At 37.2% G+C, this 17,844-nt stretch overlaps 2 protein-coding genes across 2 annotated transcripts in view; one reads left to right on the top strand and one right to left on the bottom strand.

Annotated features, from left to right (window-relative positions):
• LOC145990982 (proton-coupled amino acid transporter-like protein acs) overlaps window positions 1–17,844 on the bottom strand; it is a 163,650-nt gene that overhangs the window by 129,668 nt on the left and 16,138 nt on the right. The window lies entirely within an intron of this gene.
• On the top strand, window positions 10,903–16,113 carry LOC145991748 (uncharacterized). Its single transcript, XM_083127801.1, has one exon. It carries the CDS (start codon window positions 10,903–10,905, stop codon window positions 16,111–16,113), a length of 5,211 nt encoding a protein of 1,736 aa, XP_082983927.1.

Raw genomic sequence — 17,844 nt, 5'->3', positions numbered from 1 at the left:
TAGGAGAACTATCGAGAACTAACGAAGAACTAACGTCCTGACTAGGTTTGAGGTGGGCAACGGAATTTGACCGTTCAGGCCAACACATTTTGTCTAAGCATTTATTCAGTGAATAAATTGGATAAATTTGATAAAATGACTAAAGTTTCAACAAAATTGACTCATACTCTATACATTCTACCAATACGGACCATTTTTTGAGAAAAATTCCGTGTCAAAATTGGGAAATTTCAAATTGCTTCCATTTTCTAATCGGCGAATAAATTGGATAAATTTTGAGAACTAACGAAAATTTTAGGAGAACTAACGGGAACTAACGAAAATCAATCGATCTGGATGGTTTTCGGTTCGAATTTGAATATGGGTCGAAAAAGTGTGAAGTTGGCCCGACCCATTTATTTCCTTAATAGTTTCTATGTATTTTCGGAACTAACGAAAATTTTATAAAAACTATCGAGAACCGCCGAGGAACTAACGTCCTGACTAGGTTTGAGGTGGGCAACGAAATTTGGCCGTTCAGGACAACACATTTCGTCTGAGCATTTATTCAGTGAATAAATTGGATAAATTTGATAAAATGACTAAAGTTTCAACAAAATTGACAAATACTCTCTACAATCTACCAATGGGGACCATTTTTTGAGAAAAATTCCGTGTCAAACTTGGGAAATTTCAAATTGCTTCCATTTTCTAATCGGCAAATAAATTGGATAAATTTTGAGAACTAACGATAATTTTAGGAGAATTATCGAGAACTAACGAAGAACTAACGTCCTGACTAGGTTGGAGGTGGGCAACGGAATTTGGCCATTCAGGACAACACATTTCGTCTAAGCATTTATTCAGTGAATAAATTGGATAAATTTGATAAAATGTCTAAAGTTTGAACAAAATTGAAAAATACTCTATACCATCTACCAATGGGGACCATTTTTTGAGAAAAATTCCGTGTCAAAATTGGGAAATTTCAAATTGCTTCCATTTTCTAATCAGCGAATAAATTGGATAAATTTTGAGAACTAACGAAAATTTTACGAGAACTATCGAGAACTAACGAAGAACTAACGTCCTGAGTAGGTTTGAGGTGGGCAACGGAATTTGGCCGTTCAGGCCAACACATTTTGTCTAAGCATTTATTCAGTGAATAAATTGGATAAATTTGATAAAATGACTAAAGTTTCAACAAAATTGACCCATACTCTCTACATTCTACCAATACGGACCATTTTTTGAGAAAAACTCCGTGTCAAAATTGGGAAATTTCAAATTGCTTCCATTTTCTAATCATCGAATAAATTGGATAAATTTTGAGAACTAACGAAAATTTTAGGAGAACTATCGAGAACTAACGAAGAACTAACGTCCTGACTAGTTTGGAGGTGGGCAACGGAATTTGGCCGTTCAGGATAACACATTTCGTCTAAGCATTTATTCAGTGAATAAATTGGATAAATTTCATAAAATGACTAAAGTTTCAACAAAATTGACTCATACTCTCTACATTCTACCAATACGGACCATTTTTTGATAAAATTTCCGTGTGAAAACTGGAAAACTGCAAATTACCTCCATTTTTTGTTCGGCGAATAAATTGGATAAATTTTGAGAACTAACGAAAATTTTATGAGAACTAACGGGAACTAACGAAAATCAATCGATCTGGATGGTTTTCGGTTCTAATTTGAATATGGGTCGAAAAAGTGTGAAGTTGGCCCGACCCATTTATTTCATTAATAGTTTCTATGTATTTTCGGAACTAACGAAAATTTTATAAAAACTATCGAGAACTGCCGAGGAACTAACGTCCTGACTAGGTTTGAGGTGGGCAACGAAATTTGGCCGTTCAGGACAACACATTTCGTCTAAGCATTTATTCAGTGAATAAATTGGATAAATTTGATAAAATGACTAAAGTTTCAACAAAATTGACAAATACTCTCTACAATCTACCAATGGGGACCATTTTTTGAGAAAAATTCCGTGTCAAAATTGGGAAATTTCAAATTGCTTCCATTTTCTAATCGGCGAATAAATTGGATAAATTTTGAGAACTGACGAAAATTTTACGAGAAATATCGAGAACTAACGAAGAACTAACGTCCTGACTAGGATTGAGGTGGGCAACGGAATTTGGCCGCTCAGGCCAACACATTTTGTCTAAGCATTTATTCAGTGAATAAATTGGATAAATTTGATAAAATGACTAAAGTTTCAACAAAATTGACCCATAATCTCTACATTCTACCAATACGGACCATTTTTTGAGAAAAATTCCGTGTCAAAATTGGGAAATTTCAAATTGCTTCCATTTTCTAATCGGCGAATAAATTGGATAAATTTTGAGAACTAACGAAAATTTTAGGAGAACTAACGGGAACTAACGAAAATCAATCGATCTGGATGGTTTTCGGTTCGAATTTGAATATGGGTCGAAAAAGTGTGAAGTTGGCCCGACCCATTTATTTCCTTAATAGTTTCTATGTATTTTCGGAACTAACGAAAATTTTATAAAAACTATCGAGAACTGCCGAGGAACTAACGTCCTGACTAGGTTTGAGGTGGGCAACGAAATTTGGCCGTTCAGGACAACACATTTCGTCTGAGCATTTATTCAGTGAATAAATTGGATAAATTTGATAAAATGACTAAAGTTTCAACAAAATTGACAAATACTCTCTACAATCTACCAATGGGGACCATTTTTTGAGAAAAATTGCGTGTCAAACTTGGGAAATTTCAAATTGCTTCCATTTTCTAATCGGCAAATAAATTGGATAAATTTTGAGAACTAACGATAATTTTAGGAGAACTATCGAGAACTAACGAAGAACTAACGTCCTGACTAGGTTGGAGGTGGGCAACGGAATTTGGCCATTCAGGACAACACATTTCGTCTAAGCATTTATTCAGTGAATAAATTGGATAAATTTGATAAAATGACTAAAGTTTCAACAAAATTGACAAATACTCTCTACCATCTACCAATGGGGACCATTTTTTGAGAAAAATTCCGTGTCAAAATTGGGAAATTTCAAATTGCTTCCATTTTCTAATCAGCGAATAAATTGGATAAATTTTGAGAACTAACGAAAATTTTACGAGAACTATCGAGAACTAACGAAGAACTAACGTCCTGAGTAGGTTTGAGGTGGGCAACGGAATTTGGCCGTTCAGGCCAACACATTTTGTCTAAGCATTTATTCAGTGAATAAATTGGATAAATTTGATAAAATGACTAAAGTTTCAACAAAATTGACCCATTCTCTCTACATTCTACCAATACGGACCATTTTTTGAGAAAAACTCCGTGTCAAAATTGGGAAATTTCAAATTGCTTCCATTTTCTAATCATCGAATAAATTGGATAAATCTTGAGAACTAACGAAAATTTTAGGAGAACTATCGAGAACTAACGAAGAACTAACGTCCTGACTAGTTTGGAGGTGGGCAACGGAATTTGGCCGTTCAGGATAACACATTTCGTCTAAGCATTTATTCAGTGAATAAATTGGATAAATTTCATAAAATGACTAAAGTTTCAACAAAATTGACTCATACTCTCTACATTCTACCAATACGGACCATTTTTTGATAAAATTTCCGTGTGAAAACTGGAAAACTGCAAATTACCTCCATTTTTTGTTCGGCGAATAAATTGGATAAATTTTGAGAACTAACGAAAATTTTATGAGAACTAACGGGAACTAACGAAAATCAATCGATCTGGATGGTTTTCGGTTCTAATTTGAATATGGGTCGAAAAAGTGTGAAGTTGGCCCGACCCATTTATTTCATTAATAGTTTCTATGTATTTTCGGAACTAACGAAAATTTTATAAAAACTATCGAGAACTGCCGAGGAACTAACGTCCTGACTAGGTTTGAGGTGGGCAACGAAATTTGGCCGTTCAGGACAACACATTTCGTCTAAGCATTTATTCAGTGAATAAATTGGATAAATTTGATAAAATGACTAAAGTTTCAACAAAATTGACAAATACTCTCTACAATCTACCAATGGGGACCATTTTTTGAGAAAAATTCCGTGTCAAAATTGGGAAATTTCAAATTGCTTCCATTTTCTAATCGGCGAATAAATTGGATAAATTTTGAGAACTAACGAAAATTTTACGAGAACTATCGAGAACTAACTAAGAACTAACGTCCTGACTAGGTTTGAGGTTGGCATCGGAATTTGGCCGCTCAGGCCAACACATTTTGTCTAAGCATTTATTCAGTGAATAAATTGGATAAATTTGATAAAATGACTAAAGTTTCAACAAAATTGACCCATACTCTCTACATTCTACCAATACGGACCATTTTTTGAGAAAAATTCCGTGTCAAAATTGGGACATTTCAAATTGCTTCCATTCTCTAATCGGCGAATAAATTGGATAAATTTTGAGAACAAACGAAAATTTTACGAGAACTATCGAGAACTAACGAAGAACTAACGTCCTGACTAGGTTTGAGGTTGGCATCGGAATTTGGCCGCTTAGGCCAACACATTTTGTCTAAGCATTTATTCAGTGAATAAATTGGATAAATTTGATAAAATGACTAAAGTTTCAACAAAATTGACAAATACTCTCTACCATCTACCAATGGGGACCATTTTTTGAGAAAAATTCCGTGTCAAAATTGGGAAATTTCAAATTGCTTCCATTTTCTAATCGCCGAATAAATTGGATAAATTTTGAGAACTAACGAAAATTTTACGAGAACTATCGAGAACTAACGAAGAACTAACGTCCTGAGTAGGTTTGAGGTGGGCAACGGAATTTGGCCGTTCACGCCAACACATTTTGTCTAAGCATTTATTCAGTGAATAAATTGGATAAATTTGATAAAATGACTAAAGTTTCAACAAAATTGACCCATACTCTCTACATTCTACCAATACGGACCATTTTTTGAGAAAAACTCCGTGTCAAAATTGGGAAATTTCAAATTGCTTCCATTTTCTAATCATCGAATAAATTGGATAAATTTTGAGAACTAACGAAAATTTTAGGAGAACTATCGAGAACTAACGAAGAACTAACGTCCTGACTAGTTTGGAGGTGGGCAACGGAATTTGGCCGTTCAGGATAACACATTTCGTCTAAGCATTTATTCAGTGAATAAATTGGATAAATTTCATAAAATGACTAAAGTTTCAACAAAATTGACTCATACTCTCTACATTCTACCAATACGGACCATTTTTTGATAAAATTTCCGTGTGAAAACTGGAAAACTGCAAATTACCTCCATTTTTTGTTCGGCGAATAAATTGGATAAATTTTGAGAACTAACGATAATTTTATGAGAACTAACGGGAACTAACGAAAATCAATCGATCTGGATGGTTTTCGGTTCGAATTTGAATATGGGTCGAAAAAGTGTGAAGTTGGCCCGACCCATTTATTTCATTAATAGTTTCTATGTATTTTCGGAACTAACGAAAATTTTATAAAAACTATCGAGAACTGCCGAGGAACTAACGTCCTGACTAGGTTTGAGGTGGGCAACGAAATTTGGCCGTTCAGGACAACACATTTCGTCTAAGCATTTATTCAGTGAATAAATTGGATAAATTTGATAAAATGACTAAAGTTTCAACAAAATTGACAAATACTCTCTACAATCTACCAATGGGGACCATTTTTTGAGAAAAATTCCGTGTCAAAATTGGGAAATTTCAAATTGCTTCCATTTTCTAATCGGCGAATAAATTGGATAAATTTTGAGAACTGACGAAAATTTTACGAGAAATATCGAGAACTAACGAAGAACTAACGTCCTGACTAGGATTGAGGTGGGCAACGGAATTTGGCCGCTCAGGCCAACACATTTTGTCTAAGCATTTATTCAGTGAATAAATTGGATAAATTTGATAAAATGACTAAAGTTTCAACAAAATTGACCCATAATCTCTACATTCTACCAATACGGACCATTTTTTGAGAAAAATTCCGTGTCAAAATTGGGAAATTTCAAATTGCTTCCATTTTCTAATCGGCGAATAAATTGGATAAATTTTGAGAACTAACGAAAATTTTAGGAGAACTAACGGGAACTAACGAAAATCAATCGATCTGGATGGTTTTCGGTTCGAATTTGAATATGGGTCGAAAAAGTGTGAAGTTGGCCCGACCCATTTATTTCCTTAATAGTTTCTATGTATTTTCGGAACTAAAGAAAATTTTATAAAAACTATCGAGAACTGCCGAGGAACTAACGTCCTGACTAGGTTTGAGGTGGGCAACGAAATTTGGCTAAATGACTAAAGTTTCAACAAAAGTGACAAATACTCTCTACAATCTACCAATGGGGACCATTTTTTGAGAAAAATTCCGTGTCAAACTTGGGAAATTTCTAATGGCTTCCATTTTCTAATCGGCAAATAAATTGGATAAATTTTGAGAACTAACGATAATTTTAGGAGAACTATCGAGAACTAACGAAGAACTAACGTCCTGACTAGGTTGGAGGGGGGCAACGGAATTTGGCCGTTCAGGACAACACATTTCGTCTAAACATTTATTCAGTGAATAAATTGGATAAATTTGATAAAATGACTAAAGTTTCAACAAAATTGACAAATACTCTCTACAATCTACCAATGGGGACCATTTTTTGAGAAAAATTCAGTGTCAAAATTGGGAAATTTCAAATTGCTTCCATTTTCTAATCGGCGAATAAATTGGATAAATTTTGAGAAGTAACGAAAATTTTAGGAGAACTATCGAGAACTAACGAAGAACTAACGTCCTGACTAGGTTTGAGGTGGGCAACGGAATTTGGCCGTTCAGGCCAACACATTTTGTCTAAGCATTTATTCAGTGAATAAATTGGATAAATTTGATAAAATGACTAAAGTTTCAACAAAATTGACCCATACTCTCTACATTCTACCAATACGGACCATTTTTTGAGAAAAATTCCGTGTCAAAATTGGGAAATTTCAAATTGCTTCCATTTTCTAATCGGCGAATAAATTGGATAAATTTTGAGAACTAACGAAAATTTTAGGAGAACTATCGAGAACTAACGAAGAACTAACGTCCTGACTAGGTTTGAGGTGGGCAACGGAATTTGACCGTTCAGGCCAACACATTTTGTCTAAGCATTTATTCAGTGAATAAATTGGATAAATTTGATAAAATGACTAAAGTTTCAACAAAATTGACTCATACTCTATACATTCTACCAATACGGACCATTTTTTGAGAAAAATTCCGTGTCAAAATTGGGAAATTTCAAATTGCTTCCATTTTCTAATCGGCGAATAAATTGGATAAATTTTGAGAACTAACGAAAATTTTAGGAGAACTAACGGGAACTAACGAAAATCAATGGATCTGGATGGTTTTCGGTTCGAATTTGAATATGGGTCGAAAAAGTGTGAAGTTGGCCCGACCCATTTATTTCCTTAATAGTTTCTATGTATTTTCGGAACTAACGAAAATTTTATAAAAACTATCGAGAACTGCCGAGGAACTAACGTCCTGACTAGGTTTGAGGTGGGCAACGAAATTTGGCCGTTCAGGACAACACATTTCGTCTGAGCATTTATTCAGTGAATAAATTGGATAAATTTGATAAAATGACTAAAGTTTCAACAAAATTGACAAATACTCTCTACAATCTACCAACGGGGACCATTTTTTGAGAAAAATTGCGTGTCAAACTTGGGAAATTTCAAATTGCTTCCATTTTCTAATCGGCAAATAAATTGGATAAATTTTGAGAACTAACGATAATTTTAGGAGAACTATCGAGAACTAACGAAGAACTAACGTCCTGACTAGGTTGGAGGTGGGCAACGGAATTTGGCCATTCAGGACAACACATTTCGTCTAAGCATTTATTCAGTGAATAAATTGGATAAATTTGATAAAATGACTAAAGTTTCAACAAAATTGACAAATACTCTCTACCATCTACCAATGGGGACCATTTTTTGAGAAAAATTCCGTGTCAAAATTGGGAAATTTCAAATTGCTTCCATTTTCTAATCAGCGAATAAATTGGATAAATTTTGAGAACTAACGAAAATTTTACGAGAACTATCGAGAACTAACGAAGAACTAACGTCCTGAGTAGGTTTGAGGTGGGCAACGGAATTTGGCCGTTCAGGCCAACACATTTTGTCTAAGCATTTATTCAGTGAATAAATTGGATAAATTTGATAAAATGACTAAAGTTTCAACAAAATTGACCCATTCTCTCTACATTCTACCAATACGGACCATTTTTTGAGAAAAACTCCGTGTCAAAATTGGGAAATTTCAAATTGCTTCCATTTTCTAATCATCGAATAAATTGGATAAATTTTGAGAACTAACGAAAATTTTAGGAGAACTATCGAGAACTAACGAAGAACTAACGTCCTGACTAGTTTGGAGGTGGGCAACGGAATTTGGCCGTTCAGGATAACACATTTCGTCTAAGCATTTATTCAGTGAATAAATTGGATAAATTTCATAAAATGACTAAAGTTTCAACAAAATTGACTCATACTCTCTACATTCTACCAATACGGACCATTTTTTGATAAAATTTCCGTGTGAAAACTGGAAAACTGCAAATTACCTCCATTTTTTGTTCGGCGAATAAATTGGATAAATTTTGAGAACTAACGAAAATTTTATGAGAACTAACGGGAACTAACGAAAATCAATCGATCTGGATGGTTTTCGGTTCGAATTTGAATATGGGTCGAAAAAGTGTGAAGTTGGCCCGACCCATTTATTTCATTAATAGTTTCTATGTATTTTCGGAACTAACGAAAATTTTATAAAAACTATCGAGAACTGCCGAGGAACTAACGTCCTGACTAGGTTTGAGGTGGGCAACGAAATTTGGCCGTTCAGGACAACACATTTCGTCTAAGCATTTATTCAGTGAATAAATTGGATAAATTTGATAAAATGACTAAAGTTTCAACAAAATTGACAAATACTCTCTACAATCTACCAATGGGGACCATTTTTTGAGAAAAATTCCGTGTCAAAATTGGGAAATTTCAAATTGCTTCCATTTTCTAATCGGCGAATAAATTGGATAAATTTTGAGAACTAACGAAAATTTTACGAGAACTATCGAGAACTAACTAAGAACTAACGTCCTGACTAGGTTTGAGGTTGGCATCGGAATTTGGCCGCTCAGGCCAACACATTTTGTCTAAGCATTTATTCAGTGAATAAATTGGATAAATTTGATAAAATGACTAAAGTTTCAACAAAATTGACCCATACTCTCTACATTCTACCAATACGGACCATTTTTTGAGAAAAATTCCGTGTCAAAATTGGGACATTTCAAATTGCTTCCATTCTCTAATCGGCGAATAAATTGGATAAATTTTGAGAACAAACGAAAATTTTACGAGAACTATCGAGAACTAACGAAGAACTAACGTCCTGACTAGGTTTGAGGTTGGCATCGGAATTTGGCCGCTTAGGCCAACACATTTTGTCTAAGCATTTATTCAGTGAATAAATTGGATAAATTTGATAAAATGACTAAAGTTTCAACAAAATTGACAAATACTCTCTACCATCTACCAATGGGGACCATTTTTTGAGAAAAATTCCGTGTCAAAATTGGGAAATTTCAAATTGCTTCCATTTTCTAATCGCCGAATAAATTGGATAAATTTTGAGAACTAACGAAAATTTTACGAGAACTATCGAGAACTAACGAAGAACTAACGTCCTGAGTAGGTTTGAGGTGGGCAACGGAATTTGGCCGTTCACGCCAACACATTTTGTCTAAGCATTTATTCAGTGAATAAATTGGATAAATTTGATAAAATGACTAAAGTTTCAACAAAATTGACCCATACTCTCTACATTCTACCAATACGGACCATTTTTTGAGAAAAACTCCGTGTCAAAATTGGGAAATTTCAAATTGCTTCCATTTTCTAATCATCGAATAAATTGGATAAATTTTGAGAACTAACGAAAATTTTAGGAGAACTATCGAGAACTAACGAAGAACTAACGTCCTGACTAGTTTGGAGGTGGGCAACGGAATTTGGCCGTTCAGGATAACACATTTCGTCTAAGCATTTATTCAGTGAATAAATTGGATAAATTTCATAAAATGACTAAAGTTTCAACAAAATTGACTCATACTCTCTACATTCTACCAATACGGACTGTCTCAAGTCATAATTGATATGTTTGATATTTTTAACAATAGATGTCAGGGGAATTCAGTTTTGTTTTATGTTTACTCTCGAACAGAGAGAGAGAGAGAGTGACGCTTAGTTCGCGAGACAATATGGCCGAGTGTGCGTGGTAGTTTCATTCCGTCCATAGCGTTGCATTGCACCAAGTTTGCACATACTTGTAATCTTTTGTTTTATTCAATATATCTTAGTTATTATCAGTGAGTGTCATTTGCAATCATCCGAGTCGAATCAACTTATGGAATTCAATATGGTCCTCCACTCCAGAGGTATGGGTTTGTGACAGCGACACGCAGTAAGTACTATCATTTTCTTTGGCGTGCATCGTACAAATTAGACAGACCCATCTCGGCCCAACAGGCAAGCACATTTTGGTTCATCAGTGGCCACACACAAAACATTCATTTTGGTCCAGTGACCGGACTCATTCATTTTGGTCCTTACCGGCACGGATGTTTCAGCTACGTGACATTCTATTCAAGTTCAAGGTCAAGTGCTAGTGCAGTGCGGAAACAACAGTTTCTTACAGCAGCCATATTGCCAACAATGCAGCTCCATTGTCGTTCGCAGCAAAGGATTGTAAACAGCTGGATGATACGTTTCATGCATCATTTTCTTCACGACAACGGCGCAGGAGGTCGGTAAGTATATTTTACTTTGTCTGGCTCATTTCCTTGCATTTATTTCCTTTAACCTTTCGTGTTCTTCATAAAAATGAGTGAGAGCGAAGTGCAGCAGCGTCTCGTTAGACAACGAGGGACATTAAAAGGAAAAATCACTCGAATGGAAACTTTCGTCAATCAATTCAGTGAAAGTGAAGGAAACATTCAAGAAGTGCGTACTCGTTTCAATGCATTGTCTCGCATTTGGGTGGACATTGAGCAAGTGCAAGATCAGTTAGAAGCTGAAACTGGTTCATCGCAGGATGACGTCAGAGACGAATTGGAAACGACGTACTACAAGTTGAGTGCCCGGATGCAAGCTTTATTATCGCAGCATGATAAGGTTCAAGCGGAGCATGATGCTGTCAACACATCGCATGTCACAGCAACCCGGCTCAAACTTCCCACAATAGAATTGCCAACGTTTGAGGGTGATTATCGGCACTGGTTGTCCTATGAAGATACTTTCACGTCTTTAATACATAATAACAAAGACATCGCTTCCATTCAGAAGTTTCAGTATCTACGTTCGTCGCTCAAGGGCGAAGCGTACAAGCTCATTCAAAACTTACCCATCACGGAGGCAAACTACGCAGTGGCCTGGAAGTTGTTAGTGAGTAGATATTCAAACAAGAAGCTAATCGCATCATCGTACATTCATGAAATATTGCACATCAAGGCAGTCAGCAAGGAAAGTGCTCAGGAATTGCGTTCCTTTGTGGGATGTGCGACAAGCAACTTGAATGCAGTAAATGCACTTTACACAGATGTACCTTTGGCGGACATGTTACTCACTCAGCATTTTGTGTCTAAGCTAGATTCAGGAACTAGGAAAGCGTGGGAACTGCAAAATAGTGAAACAGATTTTGTCAGCATAGATGATTTCTTTTCGTTTTTGGAAAGACGATGTCAAGCGCTGGAAAGCATTCAGCCCGCACCAAGTGAAGTAAATAAGCAATCAATCAAACCTCAACATTACAATGTAAGATCAAACAAGGGTTTTTCGAAATCTTTCATTAGTACCACTAGTGCGAATTCTTGTTTCTTTTGTAAAGAGCCGCATGCTCTCTTTAGGTGTGCATCATTTATTGCCGCGACTAACAAACAGAAGTATGATTGTGTTAGAAGGAATAAACTCTGCACGAACTGCTTATCTCCAAATCACATACTGCGTCTTTGCAAGGCAGGTTCGTGTAAAAAATGTTCACGGAAGCATAACACATTGTTGCATAATGATAGTATATCAAGAACGTCATTTTCCAGCACAGAATCTACGGAAGAAGGCAAGAATGAAAATTCTCAAGCAACGCAAAACGAGAATCAAGATCAAACTCCACAAGCTTCTTATTGTGCACTCAAAGGGCAACATACATCACGCGTGTTACTTTCCACGGCAGTGGTTAAGGTCAAGAATCATGCAGGTCAATGGATATACTGTAGAGCCTTGCTAGACAGTGGATCCCAGAGCCACTTTGCGTCTGAAGAGTTGGTTCAGCGTCTCAAACTGAAGAAACATCCTCAGCATTTACCGATTCAAGGCATAAACAATGCTGAGTCGCAAGCAAACTTCAAGGTGGATATTCAGTTGCAATCTAGAATAAACACATGGCGTTCCAACATTGAATGCTCAATATTGCCGCGGCTCACAAGCAACTTACCTTCACATCGAGTCGACCGAGCATCAATCAAAATACCAAGACATGTAACATTGGCAGATCCGACATTTGATGTGCCAGCGAAGATAGATCTTTTAATAGGCACCCAGATCTTCTTCGAAATTCTCAAGCCTGATCGCATAACACGTTCAGCTGATTTGCCGATTCTACAAAACACTGAATTCGGATGGATAGTCGCAGGACGCATTCCACAACAATGCAGTGGAAACAATTCATCGATATCATGCTTCCTTCGAACGGAAGAAAGTCTCCACCTACAGCTTCAGCGATTTTGGGACCTTGAGGAGATATATACCAGGCATAGAACAAAGGAAGAAATGAGCTGTGAGCATCACTATTGTGAAAACACGGTGAGGGACGAAACAGGCAAATTCATCGTTCGACTTCCACTCAAAGAAAGCCGAGAAGCATTGGGCGATTCACTTCAACATGCCACCAAGAGATTTCTCCAATTAGAGAAAAGACTTGAGCATCAACCGGAACTAAGGATTCCTTACACAGAATTCATGAATGAATATGAACAGCTAGGTCACATGGTACCTGTAGGACAATTACCTATGTCTCATGACCACAGGGTAGCCTACTATTTGCCACATCACGCAGTAATCAAACCACAGAGTTCCACAACCAAGGTTCGTGTTGTTTTCGACGGATCGGCTAAAACCACAAGTGGCAAGAGCCTCAATGACATATTGATGGTCGGGCCCACCATACAACAAGATTTATTCTCCATCATGACAAGATTTCGCACACATCCTATAGCATTCACAGGAGATGTAGAGAAAATGTATAGAATGATTAAGGTGCAAAAAGATGACAATCCATTACAGCGAATATTGTGGAGAAGCTCCAACAAGCATCCAATTGAAGTTTTTGAGCTACGAACGCTTACATATGGCACAGCTTCGGCATCATTCCTAGCTACTAGATGCTTACAGCAACTGGCAGACAGCGAAATCAGCAGGCATCCTCGCATTAGTAGTATCATCAAGGAAGACATGTTAGTTGATGACGTAGTGAGCGGAGCACAAGACGTAGCTGAAGCATTGCAGATTCAGGCAGAATTAATTAACATTATGCAGCGTGGAGGATTTACTTTGCGTAAATGGTGTTCGAACAGCACGACAGTGCTAGAAGCAGTTCCACCAGCCATGCGTGAAATGAAGCTTCCAGTCGAATTTCACGATTCAGAAGTGAAGACTTTAGGCTTATCTTGGGATCCTATTGCAGATAAATTACTGATCAACAGCAAAGCTTCTGAAGTAGCGAATAACGTCGAAATATCAAGCACTAAACGACAGGTAGCATCAGTCGTTGCGTCAATATTTGACCCTTTAGGTCTCATCGCTCCAATTGTTATTACATACAAATTATTTCTTCAACAATTGTGGACATGCAATGTTCAGTGGGATGAAGAACTTCCACAAGACTTGAATCAGAAATGGCAACAGTTGCGCAGACAACTCCCTGCAATTAAACACATTGAAGTCAATCGTTTTGTTCTAATTAATGGAACAGTTAGAAATATCCAGATACATGGATTTGCAGATGCATCTCAATATGCTTACGGTGCATGTTTGTATGTGCATTCAACTAACCATAAAGGCGAAACAGCAGTAAATCTACTTTGTGCTAAATCACGAGTAGCGCCAGTCAAGAAGGTGACATTACCTCGTCTTGAATTATGTGCATCATTACTCCTAGCAAGATTAGTCCACAAGGTATTACCAGTTTTACGTCTGAAGGTAGACGAGATACATCTCTGGTCGGACTCACAAATTGTATTGGCATGGTTAGCAGCACCATCCAACAGATGGAAAACCTTTGTAGCCAACCGGGTAGCAGAGATTCAAGACATTACGCAAATTAGCGATTGGAAACATGTTCCTTCAGCAGATAACCCGGCAGACATAATCTCAAGAGGTATTGAACCCACTTCAATACAACATAGCCATTTATGGTGGCATGGGCCACATTGGTTAACAGATACAGAAGATCATTGGCCACTTACGCAGCAGCCAAGGAAAGTAGAAATACCGGAGGGAATAAGCATAACGGCAGTATCAATTTGCCAGAGTTCGCTTGAGCAAACAATCGAACGATTCTCCAAATTATCGAAATTAACTCGAGTGATAGCTTTCTGTCAGCGATTCATACATAACTGCAGAAAGTCCAACAACAAAGTAAAAGGAAGGCTTTCAACAAAGGAAATGCAATCAGCATTGCATACATGCATCAAGACTGCTCAGCTATCAAGCTACAAGTCTGAAATTCAAGATCTTCAACGGCACCAACAAGTTTCAGCCAACAGCACATTGAAGAGCCTGCACCCATTTGTGGACAGCAACAACCTTCTTCGCGTTGGAGGAAGACTCAAGAATAGCAATTTGACGTATGAAACAAAACATCAAATTATTCTACCTTCGAAAGGTCACCTGACACAGCTTATAATAGAAGCGGAACATTTGAGACAGCTTCATGCAGGATCACAGTTATTGTTGTCATCCCTCAGGCAACAATACTGGATTGTACGAGCAAGGCGTACAATCAAGCAAGTAATTCACAATTGCCTCGCTTGTTACAAGTTGAAGGCAACCACGGCCAATCAACTCATGGGTCAACTTCCTTCACCTAGAGTCACACCGTCAAGGCCATTTCTCAACTCTGGTGTAGACTATTGCGGACCTTTTCCATTTAAATCGCATTCGCCACGCAGCAAAGTTCATCGTAAATCATACGTGGCTTTATTCATTTGTCTAGCCACCAAGGCTATACATTTAGAGCTCGTCTCCGATCTCACCACAGACGCATTTATCGCAGCCTTGCGAAGATTTACATCTCGTAGAGGTAAATGTGCCAATCTGTACAGTGACAATGGCAAGAATTTCGTCGGGGCAAGAAACGAACTTGAAGAGCTACATAGCTTATTTTCGTCGCAGGAATTCACACAAAATATTCATGAGTACGCGAGTTCTGAATCCTTCCAGTGGCATTTCATTCCACCTAACTCACCACATTTCGGAGGAATATGGGAGAGTGGAATACGCTGCATGAAGTATCATTTAGTCAGAGTAGTAGGAAAGTCAACATTGAATTTTGAGGAATTTGCAACTTTGCTCACACAAATAGAAGCATGCCTAAATTCAAGGCCTCTGACTGTTTTATCCGACGATCCTGAAGATTTAAGTGCTCTCACTCCTGGACATTTTCTCATTGGTTCAGCCCTTACTTCCTTTCCCGAGCCAGACCTCACTGACCTCCCAGGAAATAGACTGTCTAGATGGCAGAGACTCCAAAGCTTTCATCAAAACATTTGGCAGCGATGGTCCAAGGAGTATTTAAACAGTCTTCAGCAACGTTCCAAGTGGACTAGCGTACAAGAAAACTTCAAACCAGGTTTGATAGTTCTTATCAAAGACGACCACTTGCCTCCCCTATCATGGAAATTGGGAAGAGTCACCAGCGTCCAGCCAGGAAGAGACGGCTTAGTGCAAGTGGCCACAGTGCATACAGCTTCAGGGATCTTCAAGAGATCGATTCACAGACTAGTTCCACTCCCTCAGTGCAATAAGGACGGAGATAAGTGAATTTTGTTGGTCAAACGTTGTTTGACCAAGAGGGGGGAATATGTCTCAAGTCATAATTGATATGTTTGATATTTTTAACAATAGATGTCAGGGGAATTCAGTTTTGTTTTATGTTTACTCTCGAACAGAGAGAGAGAGAGAGTGACGCTTAGTTCGCGAGACAATATGGCCGAGTGTGCGTGGTAGTTTCATTCCGTCCATAGCGTTGCATTGCACCAAGTTTGCACATACTTGTAATCTTTTGTTTTATTCAATATATCTTAGTTATTATCAGTGAGTGTCATTTGCAATCATCCGAGTCGAATCAACTTATGGAATTCAATATGGTCCTCCACTCCAGAGGTATGGGTTTGTGACAGCGACACGCAGTAAGTACTATCATTTTCTTTGGCGTGCATCGTACAAATTAGACAGACCCATCTCGGCCCAACAGGCAAGCACATTTTGGTTCATCAGTGGCCACACACAAAACATTCATTTTGGTCCAGTGACCGGACTCAATCACGGACCATTTTTTGATAAAATTTCCGTGTGAAAACTGGAAAACTGCAAATTACCTCCATTTTTTGTTCGGCGAATAAATTGGATAAATTTTGAGAACTAACGAAAATTTTATGAGAACTAACGGGAACTAACGAAAATCAATCGATCTGGATGGTTTTCGGTTCGAATTTGAATATGGGTCGAAAAAGTGTGAAGTTGGCCCGACCCATTTATTTCATTAATAGTTTCTATGTATTTTCGGAACTAACGAAAATTTTATAAAAACTATCGAGAACTGCCGAGGAACTAACGTCCTGACTAGGTTTGAGGTTGGCAACGAAATTTGGCCGTTCAGGACAACACATTTCGTCTAAGCATTTATTCAGTGAATAAATTGGATAAATTTGATAAAATGACTAAAGTTTCAACAAAATTGACAAATACTCTCTACAATCTACCAATGGGGACCATTTTTTGAAAAAAATTCCGTGTCAAAATTGGGAAATTTCAAATTGCTTCCATTTTCTAATCGGCGAATAAATTGGATAAATTTTGAGAACTGACGAAAATTTTACGAGAAATATCGAGAACTAACGAAGAACTAACGTCCTGACTAGGATTGAGGTGGGCAACGGAATTTGGCCGCTCAGGCCAACACATTTTGTCTAAGCATTTATTCAGTGAATAAATTGGATAAATTTGATAAAATGACTAAAGTTTCAACAAAATTGACCCATAATCTCTACATTCTACCAATACGGACCATTTTTTGAGAAAAATTCCGTGTCAAAATTGGGAAATTTCAAATTGCTTCCATTTTCTAATCGGCGAATAAATTGGATAAATTTTGAGAACTAACGAAAATTTTAGGAGAACTAACGGGAACTAACGAAAATCAATCGATCTGGATGGTTTTCGGTTCGAATTTGAATATGGGTCGAAAAAGTGTGAAGTTGGCCCGACCCATTTATTTCCTTAATAGTTTCTATGTATTTTCGGAACTAACGAAAATTTTATAAAAACTATCGAGAACTGCCGAGGAACTAACGTCCTGACTAGGTTTGAGGTGGGCAACGAAATTTGGCTAAATGACTAAAGTTTCAACAAAATTGACAAATACTCTCTACAATCTACCAATGGGGACCATTTTTTGAGAAAAATTCCGTGTCAAACTTGGGAAATTTCTAATGGCTTCCATTTTCTAATCGGCAAATAAATTGGATAAATTTTGAGAACTAACGATAATTT

The sequence above is a fragment of the Lepisma saccharinum genome, chromosome 8, assembly GCF_977018435.1.
Source record: "Lepisma saccharinum chromosome 8, izLepSacc3.1, whole genome shotgun sequence".
NCBI classification, from domain to species: Eukaryota; Metazoa; Arthropoda; class Insecta; order Zygentoma; family Lepismatidae; genus Lepisma; species Lepisma saccharinum.
The sequence above is the reverse complement of the archived record's forward strand: the minus strand, read 5'-3'. Positions and strand labels throughout refer to the sequence as shown.